This window comes from Phodopus roborovskii, unplaced genomic scaffold (assembly GCF_943737965.1).
Source record: "Phodopus roborovskii unplaced genomic scaffold, PHOROB, whole genome shotgun sequence".
In the NCBI taxonomy this organism is placed as follows: domain Eukaryota; kingdom Metazoa; phylum Chordata; class Mammalia; order Rodentia; family Cricetidae; genus Phodopus; species Phodopus roborovskii.
Window position 1 is genome coordinate 6,019,973 of NW_026125444.1, and position 18,275 is coordinate 6,038,247.

At 39.5% G+C, this 18,275-nt stretch overlaps 1 protein-coding gene across 1 annotated transcript in view; it reads left to right on the top strand.

Moving 5' to 3' along the window:
- The first annotated feature begins 4,134 nt into the window (after nt 1-4,134).
- Capza2 (capping actin protein of muscle Z-line subunit alpha 2) overlaps nt 4,135-18,275 on the top strand; it is a 33,577-nt gene continuing 19,436 nt past the window's right edge. Inside the window, exons 1-3 of the mRNA XM_051175724.1 lie at nt 4,135-4,340; nt 15,364-15,427; nt 16,262-16,313. Of these exons, the coding sequence (XP_051031681.1) occupies nt 4,302-4,340; nt 15,364-15,427; nt 16,262-16,313 (155 nt within the window). The 5' untranslated portion in view covers nt 4,135-4,301. The remainder of the gene's footprint in view (nt 4,341-15,363; nt 15,428-16,261; nt 16,314-18,275) is intronic.

Consider the following 18,275-nt stretch of genomic DNA (forward strand, 5'->3'; position numbering starts at 1 on the left):
TGTGAGACCTCAAAGCCTTCCTCCACAGTGACATACTTCCTGTAACAAGACCACGCCTACTCCAACAAGGCCACACCTCCTAATAGTGCTGCTCCCTTTGGGGGCCATTTTCTTTTAAACCATCACATGACTATGTGTGGGAAGAGAAATGGGAATGGAGTCAGGAAGAAGTAAACTATGTTTTTCTTGTATACCTGACATGTTGTATATTAATAATCCAAATAATAAGTGATTGGTGTAAGTTTTAATATTTTTTTGATTTGCCTTAAAGTATCACATCCTCTAAGCTTCATCGGGCACATGTGATAACACTGATAAATTTACAGTGGCAGGGAAATTAATGAGTAAAAATATCAGTTATTGAGTTAGTGATGTGGCAGCTGGATATGTGTCATTATTTGTAAAAATCTAGAGTCTCTAGAAAAATTGTTTGCTGTCTGATTCTGGAGTCCCAAAAATACATTTTCGGACACTCTAAGCCACTATTTGATTTCAAGTACAGTGTTTAAATTCTCACTCAAGTGTGTGAAGTGAATGATTTGATATGCATTCTAACAAAACTTCCCTTCAAGCTCTTATGTGTCAGACACTAGATATGCCGGAAGCTAATTAAGACATAAGCCATGGCCTTCAAAAAGCAGAATGGTACTATGATGATAATAGTCAACATCATTAACATTAAAACCTTTATTAATGCCTGGCCTGGGTGCTAAGCACACTGCCTGTGATCTCATTAAGTCCACACAACAGCCCTAGGAGGGAGGGACCATTAATAACCCAATCACAAACGAAAAAATGGTGGTTTTCAAAGTGAGTTTCCCAAGATTAATTTAAGCAGAATGAAGGTAATAACCTAGAAGTTACTGATTATAAAATCTAAATGTCTCTGCACTGGGTATATGACAAAAATCAACAGACACGTTTACACAGGAATCTAGAAGAAAAAAAAATATTTCTCTAACTACAAGATTCAGTGAGGGTCTCTGCTGTGTAGGTATAGTCAGAATCAAAACATTCCCTCCCAGGAGAAGTCATATTAAGACTCAGGAAGTAATGAAATTTACAAGGTTCAAGAAGTAAATGAAACTCACAAATCTTGCTCTTGAAGCTTAAAAGTTATATAAGCAGTTACATACAGGTGGAGAAAGGAAACTCTTGAGGCGTCAGCTGTCTACAAATCAAACAGAAAGCCCTTAGAGAACTACTTTTGTGAGTCATTATCATGCTGTCATATTGAGGTATTTTTTTCTCCCCTAATGCAGCTGCCATACTCCTGTGAGTGCCTCTTCAACCATACCCCTGTAAACAACCCCAGGCAACCCACTGGCTCACAATGTAGACTTAGACACAGGATTTTAAACTCAGCAAAAACTGCTACACAATAATGGACCCCAAGATTGTGATTCTATGAAATTAGGTAACCTCTGTTCACAATAAATTTGACATTTATCTGTGTACTGGGAGGGGCATGCCACAGCATGTATGTGGGGTGGAGGACAACTTGGAGAAATTGGTTCACTCATTTCACTGTGTGGATTCTGGTGATCAAATTCAGGTCATCTGGTTTGTTGGCAAACACCTTTACCTAATGAGCCATCTCATCAACCTTCATGATAAACTTAAAATGTAGCCACAGACTTTGAACATATCTACAGGAAACTAGATTAAAAGGCATTTAAGTCATTTTAAACACACACACACAGACACACGGCTGGACTGGAGAGATGGCTCAGTGGTAAAGAGCACTGGCTGCTCTTCCAGAGGACAGAGGTCCAATTCCCAGCACCCACATGGCAGCTCACAACAGTCTGTAACCACAGTTCCAGGGATCTGACACCCTCACACAGACATACATGCAGGCAAAACACCAATGCACATAAGAAAATTCAAAGGCAACTACAAAAAGTCAGGTCTAGGGAAGTTTTGAAAACCCATGATTAAACCACTAACAAGTAAAAGATGAGTTTGGAAACTAGATAGGGAAATCCTGGGGAAGATCTGGGAGAAGTTGGGGGATGGGAATGAATGAGATCAAAATATATTGCCTAATGCGCTTAATGAATAAATAAAATTATTTTCAAAAGAAAAAAAGAGAATAGAAGTTATTATGTGGGTAGAACTGTGTAAGGAATGTTTTATTATTTCTTCATTATGAAGCAGCAGAGACAAGAATACTAGCACATTCATGCTTGCAGTAATATAACAATCAGTTCCTATTTATACCTACTGAGATGTCCCACAGGTTACTTTAATTCTGTAGTTCCCTTTAGTTGTATCAAGAGGTAGTGCTAAGAGATTGCCATAGGGACTATATGACATTTTATGTAATTAGTTGCTCTTTGAATTACAGTGTAAACCATATGTAAAATATCACCAAAGCCACAGCTAGAAATATACTCTGACTCAAATTATTGCAAAGCATTACAAGAAGTGGGTGAGGCTTCTACAGAGGAGGACTGCTAGGAAGTTAGCTATGCAAAACTTACTATGTGCCCACTGTGTGAGACCCAACATGCCAAGTAAACAAGAACATTGGAGGGAAAACCCTGAATCTCAGGTGCTGTGAACTGGATTTCTGGCGTGCCAGAGAAAACACCTCCATTAAACTTTATTCTGTGGAAAGTGTCGAGACATTGGGGAGAAAGATCTTACAGTGGAAATAATGTGGAATATTGACTAAAATGTCTAGGTTTCAATTCTAAATGAGCTATGCAGCATTGGATAAATTAGTGACCCTGGGTTTAGAGGTATGGTAATACTTGAGCACATACAATTGCAGGGAATGATAAGTCAAGCAAGGACTTTGAAACTATAAAACAGGAAACTGATAATGATCTGTAGCTCCTGAGGTCCTTGGCCAGAAAGTCACTGTACTTCACTCACTTTCATCTTGTCTCCACAGATTTATCTTTATCAGGACACTTGCTGTTTCCTGAACATGTCAGCTTACTTCCTCTTCCTGTTCTCTGCAAATGAACACTTTAGCAGGCTACTTAATGATAGTGTTCTCGGGCCCAAGCAGCTATTTGAACTCCTCAGGGAACTCTTACCTGTCATTTACACACAGCTGTCAGATTGCTGCTGCTGAATACATATCTGTTCATGGCATGACACTGTTTGGATGCTTTAAATGGCTTCTCACTTTCTAATTATAAAGTCTTAAATCCCAGCCTAACTACAAGTCCTCCCTAAACAAGTGTAGTTTTCAGACGAGTAGCATTCCTCTCACCTGGGAAGATGTAAGAAATATAGATTCTCTGGTCCCACTCTGGCCTACTGAACTAACAACTCAATTTTAGCAAGATTTCCATCTTCTTGAAGCTTTAGTAGTAGAGTTGCCAGGCTTGGCAAATAAAAATAAGAGACATCCAGTAAAAGCTGAAAGAATGAATGTTTTGGGTATGTCTCAAATTCTTCATGGGATATTTACCTTAAAAAAAATGGTTGTATGCAATTGAAAATTTTAGTGGGTGGCCTATATGCATTCTGGGCAGCCAGTTCATGAGGACAGAAATCCAAAATAACATTTTATTTCCTTCCAAGAGCACAATGCCTTCCCTAACTCAATGTTTAATTAATAGACATGAGCCTGAGAGTATCGTCTCTGGGTTTTTTGATGGTTTTCTACATTAGTTATTCTAAGATCTACCACAGAGGTCTTCCTGTCATAAAAGGCCAATAAATATCTGTTGAACGGATACATGAAAATATTAAGAGTAATCTTCCAATTATGGACTGGACTGTGTATGCCTATTTTAGTTAACAGGTTCCTTTTCTGCTATCATTTAATCATGGTTCATTGGTACAGCTTTTCACAGTTTCGCTGGCAGCGATTTGGTGGGAACAAAGTCACGGGCTCGGAACGTACGTACTCGTCTCCAACTGGGTCCATATGGTCATCCCTGGGTAGAGAGAGACACCCGGAGCTAGCTAACTGGATACAAGCTACCATAGCAATCTTGGGGGGGGGGGAGGGAAAGGGTAGGCGCCGCGCATGCGCACGCGCACGGCCCGGCTCTGGCCAGGCGGAGCTCCAGGGCGCGTGCGCGGCAGCCCAGGCTGGGGAGGCGGAGCTCCAGGGCGCGTGCGCGGCGGCCGAGGCTGGGGAGGCGGGGCTCCCGGGCGTGTGCGCAGTGGCCTGAATGGGCTGGGGGGCGGAGCCGCGGGGCGCGTGCGCGGCGTCCTGGGCGGCGGGCCCCTCCCTTGGCGGGGGCGCGCGGCGCTGAAGAGCGCACGGAAAGGGGGAAGTCAGGTGGCCGCCGCCGCCGCCACCAGCGCCACAGTTTGTCGCCAGAAGGAAGATGGCGGACCTGGAGGAGCAGCTGTCCGACGAGGAGAAGGTAGGCGCCGCGGCGGCGAGGGGGGGCAGGGCGGCCGGCCGGATGCGAGGGCCGGAGCGTGCGCCCCGGGCGTGCTGCGGGGCTGGGCCGCACGCCTCCGCTTCGCGAGCGGCTGCTGCGCCGGGGCAGCGAGGCCCGGCCGCTGCGCTCCTTGTAGGGTGTGTGCTCCGAAAATAGGAAGCGCAGCCGGGCGGGGGCGGGGCGGGGCGGGCGGCCGGGCGCGAGCGGCGGGACCCGGGCCTGGGGGTCCGGGATCGGGGACGGTCGAGGGCCGGGCGGCGCCGCCTGGCCTGGGACTGTCACGGTGAGGCGGCCGGGCGGCCGGGCGGGGTAAACGGCTCCGCCGACCCTCACTTTCCCCTGCAGTTTCTCCTCCCCGACGCGAAGTGCTTCCTGGTTCTTCAGGGTGCTTCCTTCCCTCCGGAGGTCGCAGCCTGCACACCCCGCCCCTTTGCTCTCCGTCTCCCTCCCTCCCCCCTTTGCCTTCTTTTTCTTTTACTAATTTTCTCATCATTTACCCCCCCCCCCCTTTTTTTTTTTTAAAATTGCTGCTCCCATGTTCCCCGGAAGGCAGTATTATTGTTCACAGACACCTCCCCCCATAGTTGTTTTCTGCTCAACTTGGCTGCCGCTCCCCTTGGGGCAGATTTGGTGACATCCCATCTTCCTGGTAGAACCAACTCTGTAGAGGGAGAGCGGGCGGGGGGTGCAACTCCTTTTACTGTGTGTTAAATGCTGTGACAGCAATGGGACCAGATGCACGACACAAGTTCTCACGTTTGTGATAGGAAATCTGATCATTGAACTGAGACTTTTTGCCGGTTTTCTTTGGCGACTGTGGAGACTTAATGCCCAGGGGCGAGGACTCGGTGAGAACTCTTAATTAAATAATTCTGAGTGTTTCCTGGAAAAGAACATGACGTTTTTCAAACTCGACGGACATAGGAGTGTGGTACACTTTGGAAATGTCTGCTGTTCCTGGTTTTTAAGTTCCAGACCAGCACACCCATGTGGGAAACATTCCCAGTTCTTAAGAATGTTTTCAGTTGGGATCCTCTGTTTTTATACTATGTCGTTGAACCAAAATTAGGGTGCTGTTTCCTTACCTTTATGATCATTCAGAAGTCAGAATAATTAGTGTTGGAGTTAATGGAGCCCTGCCATGTTGGAAAGGCCTGAAATTTTCAAAATGAAATGATAAGGTTCCTTATTCTTGACTCTCAAAGCACTGAACTTCACAGAATATTGTGTAAGCCCATCTACTGATACAATATTGGGAACAAATGAGTGAGAATTCTAATTTTAAATTCAGCATTAATTTTGTGACTTGGGGTAAAAATGTTCTGTAGTAATTTTACATATGGGTTTTATAACAGTATTTTCTGATTTAAGGAAAAATAGAATTTTAGGTTAAATTTAAATAACCAGTAATTTGAAAATTTAATATTCTTGTCATTTTAATTACTCTGTAGATTTTTACTATTTTAGGAGGAGGAGGTTTCATGTGAGATCAGAAATACAGGACTTAAAGGTGATATTTTTAAGACCAATACTTAAATCGTAATTCTTTGTTGTTGTTTCCTGGCTTGCGATTTTCAGGCGTAAGTTTTAAATACTTTTTAAGCTTGAGGTGGGTAGTTTCATTATTACCGTTTACCTGTAAGTAAATTAAGGTTTTAAAAGCCTTCTGTAGCTTACGTAGGAGGGAAGTAGCAGAGGTGAAATTTAAACCTAAGTTTGTGTGAATTCAAGGTTTACTTGCATTTTTAATGGCATATGTACCCTTGAAGTTGGTTGTAGGACTGTCCTGGGTTTATATCTTGGTTTTGAATTTGTTAACACCTTTTTCTTGTTTTGTTTCATTTTAAAGAAGCAATGGTTCTTGGTAGTGTCAGGTTCTAACTTTGTGTTTATACTTGTTGGAAAGGCTAACTGGTAAACTTGAGTTTTCATCATTTTAAATTGGAGCTTATTTTTATTTAACATGTCTACATTTTATGCTACTGCTGTGTAGTTAGTTTCTTATTGGACCCACGAAAGGAGGCATTTTAGAAATTAATCAGAGTTGGGTGTAGAGCAGATTTGTAGTCTAAGTACAGAGGTTGGAGGATCTCTAGTTCTGAGGCCAGCTTACAAAGAGATTAGCTGGCCAGCTGTGGTGCATACCTGTTATCCCAGCACCCTGGAGCTAGGCAGGAGGAACAGAGTACCCTAAGTTCCAGTATCACCTGGTCTTCTGAGTTCCAGGGCAGTCAAGGCTACACAGTTAGACCCTGTCTCAGCAAAACAAACGAAATGATAAAAATACCTAGGACACTAGGTTTACTTTTAACATTGTGTACAGTTGCTTTTGGGATTATACTTTGATTTTAATGACCTTATTTCTTTTGGCCACAGTATTAATAGAAATTAAATTTAGCTGAAGAATCAGTGAAGTCCCTTAAAGCCATTAGTTTGATGGTGTGTGACCCTGGAAATTTTGCATAGTTACAGAAACTCCAAGCCAAAAAGAATTTTATGTTTTACTTTCTTGTGTCATTTGTGTGGTATTGTAAAGCACTTTTGTGAAATTATAGGAAATTGTGGTCTACGGCTCAAATAGAGAACCATTTGAAGTAATTGTTGAGTGCTTTCTTCCTGGACCTCCATCTTCCCATTGATTACAGTAGTCAACTTCTGTGGCTTGAGCTTTGGGTAGCATGGAACTGTGCATGAGAATGAGGATGACCTTTAACCTGTGCTTGTACCTTGCTGGGGATGAAGGCTTTGTGTGTTCTGGTCAGTCAGTCTACCATCTAAGATACATTTCCAGCCCTCTGGTTCTTTACTTCTCTTTTCCCATTGTTATAATCACTTAGATCCTGTATTTCAGGGGTTTGTTTTGCTAATTTTTTCCTGCTTGCCCTGTACCTTAGATCAAGATCAAAATTTTGTCACCTCTGTGATCATGATCAAAAATGCCCAATACAATAATTTATTTGTTTGTAAAGGTAATTTGTTAGTATTTTGTTTATAATCTCTGCACTGACAAGATTATCGGCCTGTAAAAAAAACAGTACAGTTAGGTCAGTAACAACAGTTAAGAAAGAAATAAAAGCTAGAAGTTGTGACTTTGTTCTTTCCCTTCTGCTGTATTTGCTGTGGGCAAGCTTTTCATGTAGTTTCTAGATTAATCCCTCTTTGCTGCTTTTATATAAACTACACTTTTCTATATTCTTTAAAAATATGAGTGCCTAATGCTTGAGGTGGTGGTAACACTTCTCTAACCCTAGCACTAGTAGTTAGAAGCCATCCTGAACTCCCTCTCACCTAAGTAATGTACTGTTTAATTGTGGTGCAGTCCTTTTCTAACATCATGAGTAAGTTATCTCTTGGCCTAGTTTCCTGTGAACGTTGAGGACAAGGTTGTAAATATGAACAGTACATGGCATATGGTTAAAGCATATAATATGCTTGTGACTTTTTACTCTCTGATGATTGGTGCTGCTCCCTGATTTTACCATGGTTTGAAAGATAAAAATTGTATAGAGGGCTGGAGAAATGGCTCAGTCGATAAGAACACTGGGTGGTGTTCAGAGGACCCGTATTCAAGTCCCAGCACCTACATGGCAGCTCACAACTATCTGTAACGCTAGTTCCTGGGGACCTCACATAGACACACATGCAGGCAAAACACCAATCAACATAAAATAACAATGAATCATTTTAGAAAGAAATTTTACTCTTGAGGTTTAGGTCAGATCTAGCTCATTTAATCTCCCTGGAACTCAGTATTAAGTACAATTTCATTCAATACTTTGTTTTCCTTCCTTTTTCTGTTGAAATCCCTAAGTACATAAATAATGTCATCTGTAGCATCTATCGATATATTGCATGTGATTGGTAAAATGGTTCAGTGGATGAGTGAGTGAGTGAACAACCCACATATTCACAAAATTGAGGGAAAACATGTATTGTGAAGAGTAAAAGCATATAATGCCAGATTTTTCTGTGGAAATACTAGCTGTCGAAATTTTCATTCCTAAATTTTGCCATTGGTTTTTAAAGACTTAAGACTATATCATTAAGGAAAAATTAAAGTCACAGTACTCCCCTTAACTATGCTGTTAATTTAAAACGAATTAGTTCTTAATAAACATACAGTGATAATTATTTGGTCATAAGCCATTTCAGTGGCTTGGAATTCAGAAAAGTTTTTTTTTTTTTTTTTTTTTTTTTTACTTGTAGCTCTCAATAAAGTATAAACAACTTTTAGACAGTTGTGGGAAATAGCTTTAAATAATCCTTATAAAGTGGCAAAGTGCATAAAGCCCTACAATTGAGTCTACCGTTTGTGTCATGAACAGCCTAAACTAGTTCTTACTCTGCTCCCACAGAAGTCCTAGCCAAGCCTCTGCCTTAATCACAGTAAATAAACAAACACACTTCCTGGCTATCAGAATTACTTCAGCAAGACTATTCTCCCTCCAGAACCTGGCATCACCCTACTCCCATAGCCCCTGCTTCAAGCTTTGTATGTTCCCCCTACCCAGTGTGCTATTCTGGTTTCCCCCATATCTATTGTGTGTTTACTTGTGTGTCACAAGTCTACATGCATTGCTTCTCGTCTTTAGCAAGAAAAGAGGTCTTCATCAAAAGGGCTATAGTTAGCTGACAAAAATAAGTAAATAAAATAAATATTGAGCAAGTGTAAAAGAAGGAACTATAAAAAGTAGAAAATGGGCCGAGTGTTGGTGGCACATGCCTTTAGTCCCAGCAATTGGGAGGCAGAGGCAGGCAGATCTCTGTGAGTTCGAGGCCAGCCTGGTCTTCAGAGCTAGTTCCAGGACAGGTTCTAAAGCAATACAGAGAAACCCTGTCTCAAATAAATAAATAAGAAAATGTGTGTTCACAGGACTACACATCTTATTTTAAAAGCCTATGTCAAATTTGCCACCTTGGAAGAATGAACCTTGCATATTACCCTAAAAACTTGATTTTGCTTGTTGAAAATGGAGCCATTCAATGATTTTTTTTTTTTTTAAAGCAGGATTAAAAAAAATACGTATTAAAACATATTGGATCATTGCCAAGAATTTTGAAGAAGGATGAAACTAGAAGCAGAACAGCTTAATAGCCTATAAACTTAGTGGTCAGGTCTCCCTGGGATGGAATAAGGGACGTCAGATGTGAGCGAGAGACATTTGTTGATTGTGGGAAGGAGGACAGAATTAAATAATATTTGTGCTAGTAATTATATCAAGAACAGAAATAAGTGTGTTTAAATGTGAGCATTTAAGTATCTTTGAGGTAATTGTTTGGAAAATGGTTCTTGGTTTTGCCATTGTACTAGGAGAAAGATTTGAGAGCTATCCTATAGAAATGATTAAGTCAGTGGAAGCAGATAACGCTACCTACAAAGATATCTTTTGTGCCCAGAATCATGGAAGGATTATGCTCTGTTGGAAAGCAGTTTCATGAACAGCCTTGGTCTTTCATTTTTGTAAATGAAGAAATTTTAAAAAGCAGCCAGGCTGTGGTGATGCGTGCCTTTAATCCCAGAATTTGGGAAGCAGAGGCAGGTGAATCTCTGAGGTCAAGAGACCAGCCTGGTCTAGAGAGCAAGTTATAAAAGTCAAAAAAAAAAAAAAAAAAAAACCCTGTCTCAAAAAAAGAAAAAAGATAAAAACTAACCCCCCCATAGTAAAAACATTTTCTCAACTACATTATTTTATCTAATGATTGGGTTTTTATAGAAATTAAAAATACCTCTTGTTTCACCTTTTAAACTCAAAACCATAATATGTGAGGTCTTGAGTTCAATTGCCAGCACCAAAAATAAATTTAATAGATTAATTAAATCTAAGTTTATGGGGGTTTTAAAAAGCTTCTTTAGAGTTTGTGTTGATTTTGATAAAAAGCCAGCTGCATATGGTGTTTGGACAGAATCTGACTGATAGAATGGGAAGGAGTGTTGGTGTATAGCAAATGGACATGCTGCAAAAAGCAGAAGTATATAGACATAAGCCATCCTTATAACACTTAAGGTCACAGAGAAACTAACATGTAGTGTGAAAAGTGTCTGCATTAGAGAGTATTTTTAAGGATACTGATTCTAGGACTGGTGAAATGGCCCAGCAGGTAAAGTCACTTGTTGCCTACTCTCAGAACCTGTGCTTGAACTTGAGAATCCACATAGTGAAAGGAAAGAACTGACTCCTGAAAGTTGTTCTTTGCTCCAAATATGTTTCATGGTATGTGCATACACGCATGTGCACACAAACACACACACACAGGCACGGAGTAAGTAAATGTTAAAAGAAAAAAATACTTACACTACACTAACGCATGTTGTTTTATGACTTTTCTTAGGAAGAACATCAACAATATAAAAACGATTGTCTATTCGATCCAGATAGGACACAGATAATAAAGGCGTGAAACAATTGCACTCAAGTGTAGCTTGGTGTATCTGCGTTTATTGGTGTTGCTTATGATGACCCTTTGACAGCTGCAGCATTAGTGATGAAGTTTGCTAGAAAGCTTTGTCATGTGGCAGAGGCTCTCATTGCAGACAGGAAGCAGAGAACAGGAAATGGTGAAGAGAACAGGGCAAAATATAGCCCCCATGTACACTCTTCTAGAGATCTTCCAGCTAGGCCCCCACTTCCCAGTAATACCATCCAAATCCTGTTTCTACCAGGAGATTAATCCACTGATTCATGTTGAGAAAGAGGATCCATTTCTCCAGAGCCCCCTAGAAGGCAACCAGGTCCTAGAACATGAGCCTGTGGAGAGCCGTTTACATTCACACCATATATGGCCATTCTAAACAGTTGAGAGTTCATTAGTAGTATTTCTAGATATTTTTATTTCAATACAAATTAACTGCTAAGTGCCAAGAATGGGACAGAGCTAACTTGTATCTTGTATGTTATTATTCAACAAATATCAGAGTGTTTGCTCTTTGCCAGGCTCCAAAGTATCCAGACAAGGCAGTGCAGGGGCAAAATCTTGTCTGGTTTTCTTTGTATTCCCAGGTAAATCTGTGGTAGATTTTGAGAATTTTAGATGAGGGCTTGGAAACGCAGCAATTTTTGTGGTTATTGATTATATAAATAAAATTTGTTGTGTGTAATTTCATACATGTATAAACTGCATTGTAGTTTTTTTCCCACTAGCTTGTTTTTATTTCCCTCCCACCCCTGACAACTCCTCTTTCTCCAAACAGATACCATTTCCTATATCTGTGGCTTCCTTTTTGGGTCTCATGTCCCACAGAGTTTAACTAGAGCCACCTGTATGACCTTGGTTTGGGGCTTTCTATTAGAGCCCCTGAGACTCACCAGTGGATACACAGTGGGGTAGTATTGTCTCTGCTCTTCAGAATCCTTTAGTTTGCAGCAATTCAGCTGTGGTAGGGACCCATAATCCCCTTCCCCATCTGAAGCTGATTGTTAGGAAGGCTTGGGCAGTAGGGGCAGCTGCTGTGAGTTCATGATTGTCAAGGCTGTGTTGTACTTAGAAGTCAGCATTCCAAGCCCCCTCCCTCTCTTCCCGCTCTTATGTTGTGCCCCCCTCCACAACCATCCTGTATTCTCAGCATCTTGTGCAAGCATTGGTCTCTACATTTGCTCCCATGTACTGCAAAGTAAGGCTGCTTTGATTAAGTCTGAGAGCAGTTTGTCTCTGGGTATAAACATAAACATTTAGAAGACAGTTTGGGTCCTATCACTTTAGCTATATAATAGTATAAATTTCCAGTAGGGCATCAGACCTCCTTACCCATGGTTTGGGGGCTGGATTTACAGTACTTAGGCATGAATACTCTTCTGTGTAATGGACCTCAGATAGAATCAGAGAGGTGTTGATCACTCCTGTAACAGTTACTGTTTGGCAGCAAGGGCCTTTACCTGCTGAGCTATCTCACCAGTACAGTAAATTTTATTTTTTGGGTTTTTTTTGTTTGTTTGGTTGGTTGGTTGGTTGGTTGTTTGGTTGGTTGGTTGGGTTTTTTTTTTTTAATTGGGTATGGGTGTTTTGCTTGCATGTCCAAGCTATAAAAGAGGGAAGTAAGTTCATGGAACAAAATATATATATATAAATCACTTTTACTTTGACAGTATAAACTAAAAATTCTAAGAGGTATATATGTTTTTTAGAAACAACCAAATATTTCAAAGCTTAACCACTGAGTTATATCAGTAAAACGTATGCTACTTTGTATAATATTTTAATTTTGACAAGTCTATATGTAGCATGTGTCATTAAGCATGTTAAATGGTTTCAAGTCTTAAGCTTATAAAATAAATATTCGATTTGTTGGGTGGAGATAAGAGGGAATTTTATACCGTGATAGAATTCTGTTGTCTGCTTGGCTGCACATTCTTTAAGTCATTGAAGTGTGCGTTAAATTATGTTCATTGTACCTCAATATATAAAGAAAATTAGTGCACACATTAATTTTTTTAATAAGTAAAGGGGTGGTTGCAGGTAAAGGTGTGTTGTTTATGATAACCTACCAATTGCTAAATTGGTCAGGATTTAGGTCAAGGACATAAGAACCTTTGTATGCAATGTAGAGTCATCTGGAGATAATTTTTCTAGCCTGAGGAGGAGGAGCTGAATTGTGTGGCCCTAAAGAGCATCAGGGAAAGCTACTTCCTACACCAAGGATGCAGTTTTTGTTCAATTTTTTTCTATCTAGGTAAAAAGTGTCAGAGGGGTGTGGGTGTGTGGTCTCTCCTATCTTTCTCATAAAAGTGATCATCTAGCTTCCTCAGGATACACCTTGTCCCTGTCATTTTAATGAATTGGGTCAAATAAGGCTAAGCAGCTCTACCAGTAACACCTTTTCTAACACCATCCTTGAATCTCAAAATAACAAGAGGCTTTTCATAGCTGCTTCTCTCTCTCACTTGAAGCATGGTCTTCTTGCCTAGCCTGGCCTGTAAACTCCACTTCACTGCCTTCCAAGACCAGAGAAACAGGCCCCTTTACTTTCATGATCATGGGTGAGGGGCAATTTGCATGAGCTTGGACAATTTACTGGTGGCTGCATCACAGAAGACAATGCTTCCTCCCCCCCACCCCCCCCCAGACACTCAGGGAGGGCTGGGGCTTTATTAGCTTCTGTCTCCATCTATGAAGGAATGTTTGTGGAGCCAGGCTATGTAGCTCTTGGCAGGTAACACAGCTGCTTGAGATTTCAAAAGTATTGTGACCAGGCATGCCTGGAGGGCAGTGATCTATACTTCACTATCCCTTCTTCAATGTTCTCTGAGTCTGAAGGGAGTGATCTGGAAGTCTCATTTAGAGCAGTGCATCCAACAGTAACTCTCAGCACTTTGGACACATAGATCTCTATAGTAACAGTCACTCACAGCAAAAACAAAACTATACAAAACATACAAAGCAAAAATAAAACTTCTCTGACCAAACTGAGAGCAGTACTGATGGATTGATACAAATATTCAGATGGAAATGTCAGACACATCCTGCTTCTGTAATGTGCCTTTTAGTAATATTTTAAATGAAACAATTTTCAAAATGGGCATACACTAAAAGTGTGCTCCTTTCCTTGAAGACTTTTGACACTGCCACAATCTGGTACTACTTAAGCCCCCTCATTTTCTTCCTTTTACTTGTTTTTCTCTAGTCATTCTCTTTCCTGCTCCATCCCCAAACTGGCAGCTGCTATTGTCCTTTGTTGTAGAGACAACCCTGCTTGATGGGACTGCTCACAACTTCTTACCTTTGTTGGTACAAGGGCAGTATGCACTCAGTGACAACCCTATTTCAGATTTTGAATCTAGGTCTTTTCCTGGGCTAGGGATTTGTGGTATAATGTGATTCTGAGACTGATCCCTATCTCCCAATTAAACACAGAGATACTAAGCTGAACACTATAGTTGCTCTGTGCTAGCCAAGCTATGTGGTTTGGTGGGTAAGATTCATTAAATAATTTAAAATGTTTATTGCTAAGTAAATTACATTATATAAATGTACCACAGTTTATTTGTCCAGTGGATGTTTGTTCTAGTTTTGAACAATTTTGAGTAAGTTTTTGTATGAATGTAAGGTATGTGGAGGGAAAATAACTTGGAATGATACTGTATTTTAGGGTATTCGCCTAACTTTATTAGAAGTGCCAAGTGTTTTCCATATTGGTTGCACAGCTTTACAATCTTTCAAGTATTGTAGGAGCTACATTGGTCTTGAAACCACACCAAACCTTTTGGTTTTGCATGTGGAAGTATTTCCTGATTCCTCCACATACTCTTATGAAGAGAACTGAGCATGCTTTTTCATATATGCGTATATCTTGTGCTTACCCTATTTGGTGAAGTATCCATTCACATGTTTTGCTTAGATCTTGTTTTGTTTGTTGTTTTCATCTGTTAAATCATAAGAGTACTTGTGTAGTCTTGAATGGGTTTGTTGATAAAGTTACATATCTGGATAAAGATTCTAAGTATTTAGGACCAGAAGTTTTTCAATCTTCAGGGTATTGCGTATTTTGGATTGTTTGCCTGCACTGTACCTAGTTTTGAGTATATCATCTGTCATTAGTGTACTTACCTAATTTCATCTTTTCTCACATTGGCCTTAGTCAAGAGTTTCTTTAATTTAAAAGAAGTAAAATTATGAGAAAATGTTTATTTGTAGACAGCATTAAATTCTTATTTTATTAAGTTAGATATTTTACCTTCATTTAGCCTGTATGGTGTAACTATATTAATTGACTAAAACAGTAATAACAAACTTGTGTTTGAGTGTAGAAATGTTGTGGTCTTTAATTGAGTAGTGGTGGCACATACCTTTAATCCCAGCACTCAGGAAGCAGAGGCAGGTGGCTCTCTGTGAGTTCAAAGCCAATCTGGTCAACAAAACTACACAGAGAAATCCTGTCTCAAATAACAAACCAAAAAAGAAACACTATAGTCTTTAAAAGAAGATCGAAATTTGTATAGTATTGGTTTAGTTTTTTTGTTATTTTAGCAGAGTATCTACTGTGATATTTATGCCTTTATTTCTATCTTAGGTACGTATAGCAGCAAAATTCATCATTCATGCCCCTCCTGGAGAATTTAATGAGGTTTTTAATGGTGAGTCTTTAAAATATCTTTACAAACTTATGAGTTGGTTTTCTCCTTCCTCTATGAGTTCTGAGAATCTAGCTCAGGTTGTCAGGCTACTATGGCAAGTACTTTTGCAACTGAACCATTTTGAGCCACTATGATGTGTTTAATTTGTAACACTGAGGCTTGATGTATTAATTTTTCCTCTTGTTTTATTTATTTTTAAGTAAATGAAACCTACCAAAGGTCAGTAAAAGTGAGAGTATTTATCTGTTCCTTGCTGAAGTATGGAAGGACAGAAAGCTTGTTGCTGCCACTTGCTTACAAGTTGATAACTATTTAATTTTGTTTTCTGTAGACCAGTCTCAATGGAAATCTATGAATGTGTTGTTAAACTAAGAAACATATTCCTAAGTATTTTCTGGAAATTGTATCAAACCATTTTCTGGTGCCATTTAATCTTTTTTTTCTTCTTCTTCTTCTTCTTCTTATTTTACATATCAATCCCAGTTCCCTCTACCTCCCATGCCTCCCACAGGCGACCTCCCCCCATCTCATCCCCCATCCACTCCCCAGGGGTCACCAAAGTCTGGTGTCATCTTTAGTGCTTTGTAGATACTATATTTGACTATAGCAACTGTTTAAACTAGCTTTTTTTTTTTTTCTTTAATTTCCTCTCCTATTACCTAACCAAAATATTTTTTATTTTTAAATACCTTGGTGCATATCTGTTGATAGTTTGGTCCTTAGAATATTTTGATCTTTCATGTATGGGAGGTATTAATGTTTAAATAAAACAAGCTGTACTCTTTGCAATATTCAAACAAAAATAATGATACATAAAACAATATTGTTTTGCAGATGTTCGATTATTGCTTAATAATGATAATCTTCTCAGGGAAGGAGCAGCACAGTAAGTATTTTATGTTTCAATAACTAAAATGACTGGGACAGAGAAGCTGTTTTAAAGATGATAGTGGAATACTAGTCCTTAACCTAGTTTCTAAAATATAGTAAAGTTTGTGCAATTATCTATACAAATACATTTGCATGTACATGTTAGAATGAGAAGTTACGGCTAGTTAGGAACAAGAATGAAATAAAATTCTCTTTTCTTTGTATGTTTGCCACTGTTTTACATACTATGTAACATCACTTACATTCTTTGTGTAGTTTCTCAAAACTAAATGTTCATTTGAGGTCATTGGAACTCTTGGGAAAGTATCTGTGAAATGCAGAAATATACTTAAAATCATTGATTGGCCTTCAAATTACTCTGATTCATTGTCTTCTGAAATAGTTTTGAACAAAAAGAACACTGATATCATTGTTTTTCTTACTTTGTTTTGGGTTGTTTAAATTGTCCCAATTTGTGGACTAGCGAGTGGATAAAACATTTGACACATGATCATGAGCTTCAGAGCTCAGATCTTAAACCAAATAAAGGCCAAGTGCTGCAACACACATCCGTAATCCCAGTGCACCCTCCATGGAAAATAGGGGTGGAGACCGGAATGGATCCCCAGAAGTGTCCAGGCCAGGTAGCCTGCTGTTCTCAGTTATGATCACAAGACGTATTTCAGATGATGTGGAAGGCAAACACTGACACCTCAAGTTGTCCTCTGACCGCCACACATCACCCACATACAGAAGACCATACATACCATGTACATCATACACAACATGTACATTGTTTCAAATCTCAACTTGAATTTTCCCTCAAAAGAAATGATACTTGCTATTAAAAAGCAGTCCAAAGCTTGTATAGCCTACGTTTAGGATTCATCACAAAAATACTCTTGTGTTCCCATTCCATTCTCTGAAGCAAATGTGTTACCAGAACGGGGGCTTCTCTTGAGTTGTTTTTTGATACTGAATTTCTTTGATGCCTTCATATCTCTTTCCTATGTGTTCTTTCTTCTACCCTTACAGTGTGGTGTACCTTCTTCTTTTCCAGTCTCTCTCCCTCTCCCCCCTCTCTCTCCCTCCCTCTTTCTTTTTGTAAGGGGGGAAAAAAGCAGAACTATTGGGTTTTTTTAGAGTAGATAGAGCTGATGCATCTTTACTAAAAGCCAAAATTTCATGTTTTAAAGTAAAATCAGACTTGCTGAAAGAGCCTGTCATGTTAAATCTAGAACACTATGAAATACCTCTAAATACTTTTTTATTCAGCAGACAAAAGAAAATATCAGGCTTCGCTGTTATGAAATCAGTAAGCCTTGTAGGAATTTTCCATTAGATTCAGACATATGCAATATAAAACCATATGAAATAAAGTAGAATACTAGAGGACATACTGCAGGCCTTCAGAACCCAAAGAAAGAACAGTTTAATTTCCATTTTGAATTTTAAAAAATTGGGTTTACTTTATTTTTAATTACATGTATGTGTGTATGCTTGCATGTAGATGTGTGCATGTGAGTGCTGGTGCCCACAGAAAACAGAAGAGGGTGTTGAAGCTCCTGGAACTTGAGTTATAAGCAGTTGTGAGCCACCCAGCATGGGTACTTAAAGTATCCATGGTAGCTACTTCAAGTTCATTACATGCTCCTGACTACTGAGCTGTCTCCCTAAGCCCTGTGGCTGGTTCTTAATGCTGAATAGGATACTTACATTGGAAGGAACTTTGGAAGTCATGTACTACAAACTTGGTTTTTAAGTGTTTTAAATAAAACTGCCTTGTCATATTTACTTTATTTACTTGTCACATATTTACTTTTTGTTTTTCAAGTTTATTCTTCTTCCTACTCCTTTGCCAGGTTAAAAAATACACAAGGTTTGATGCTATGGGCAGTAAAAAACTTTGGGTCCACCCACTACTAATTGCTACTTGTATTTTATAAAGTATTTGTATTTTTTTAAATACAGCTTTTAC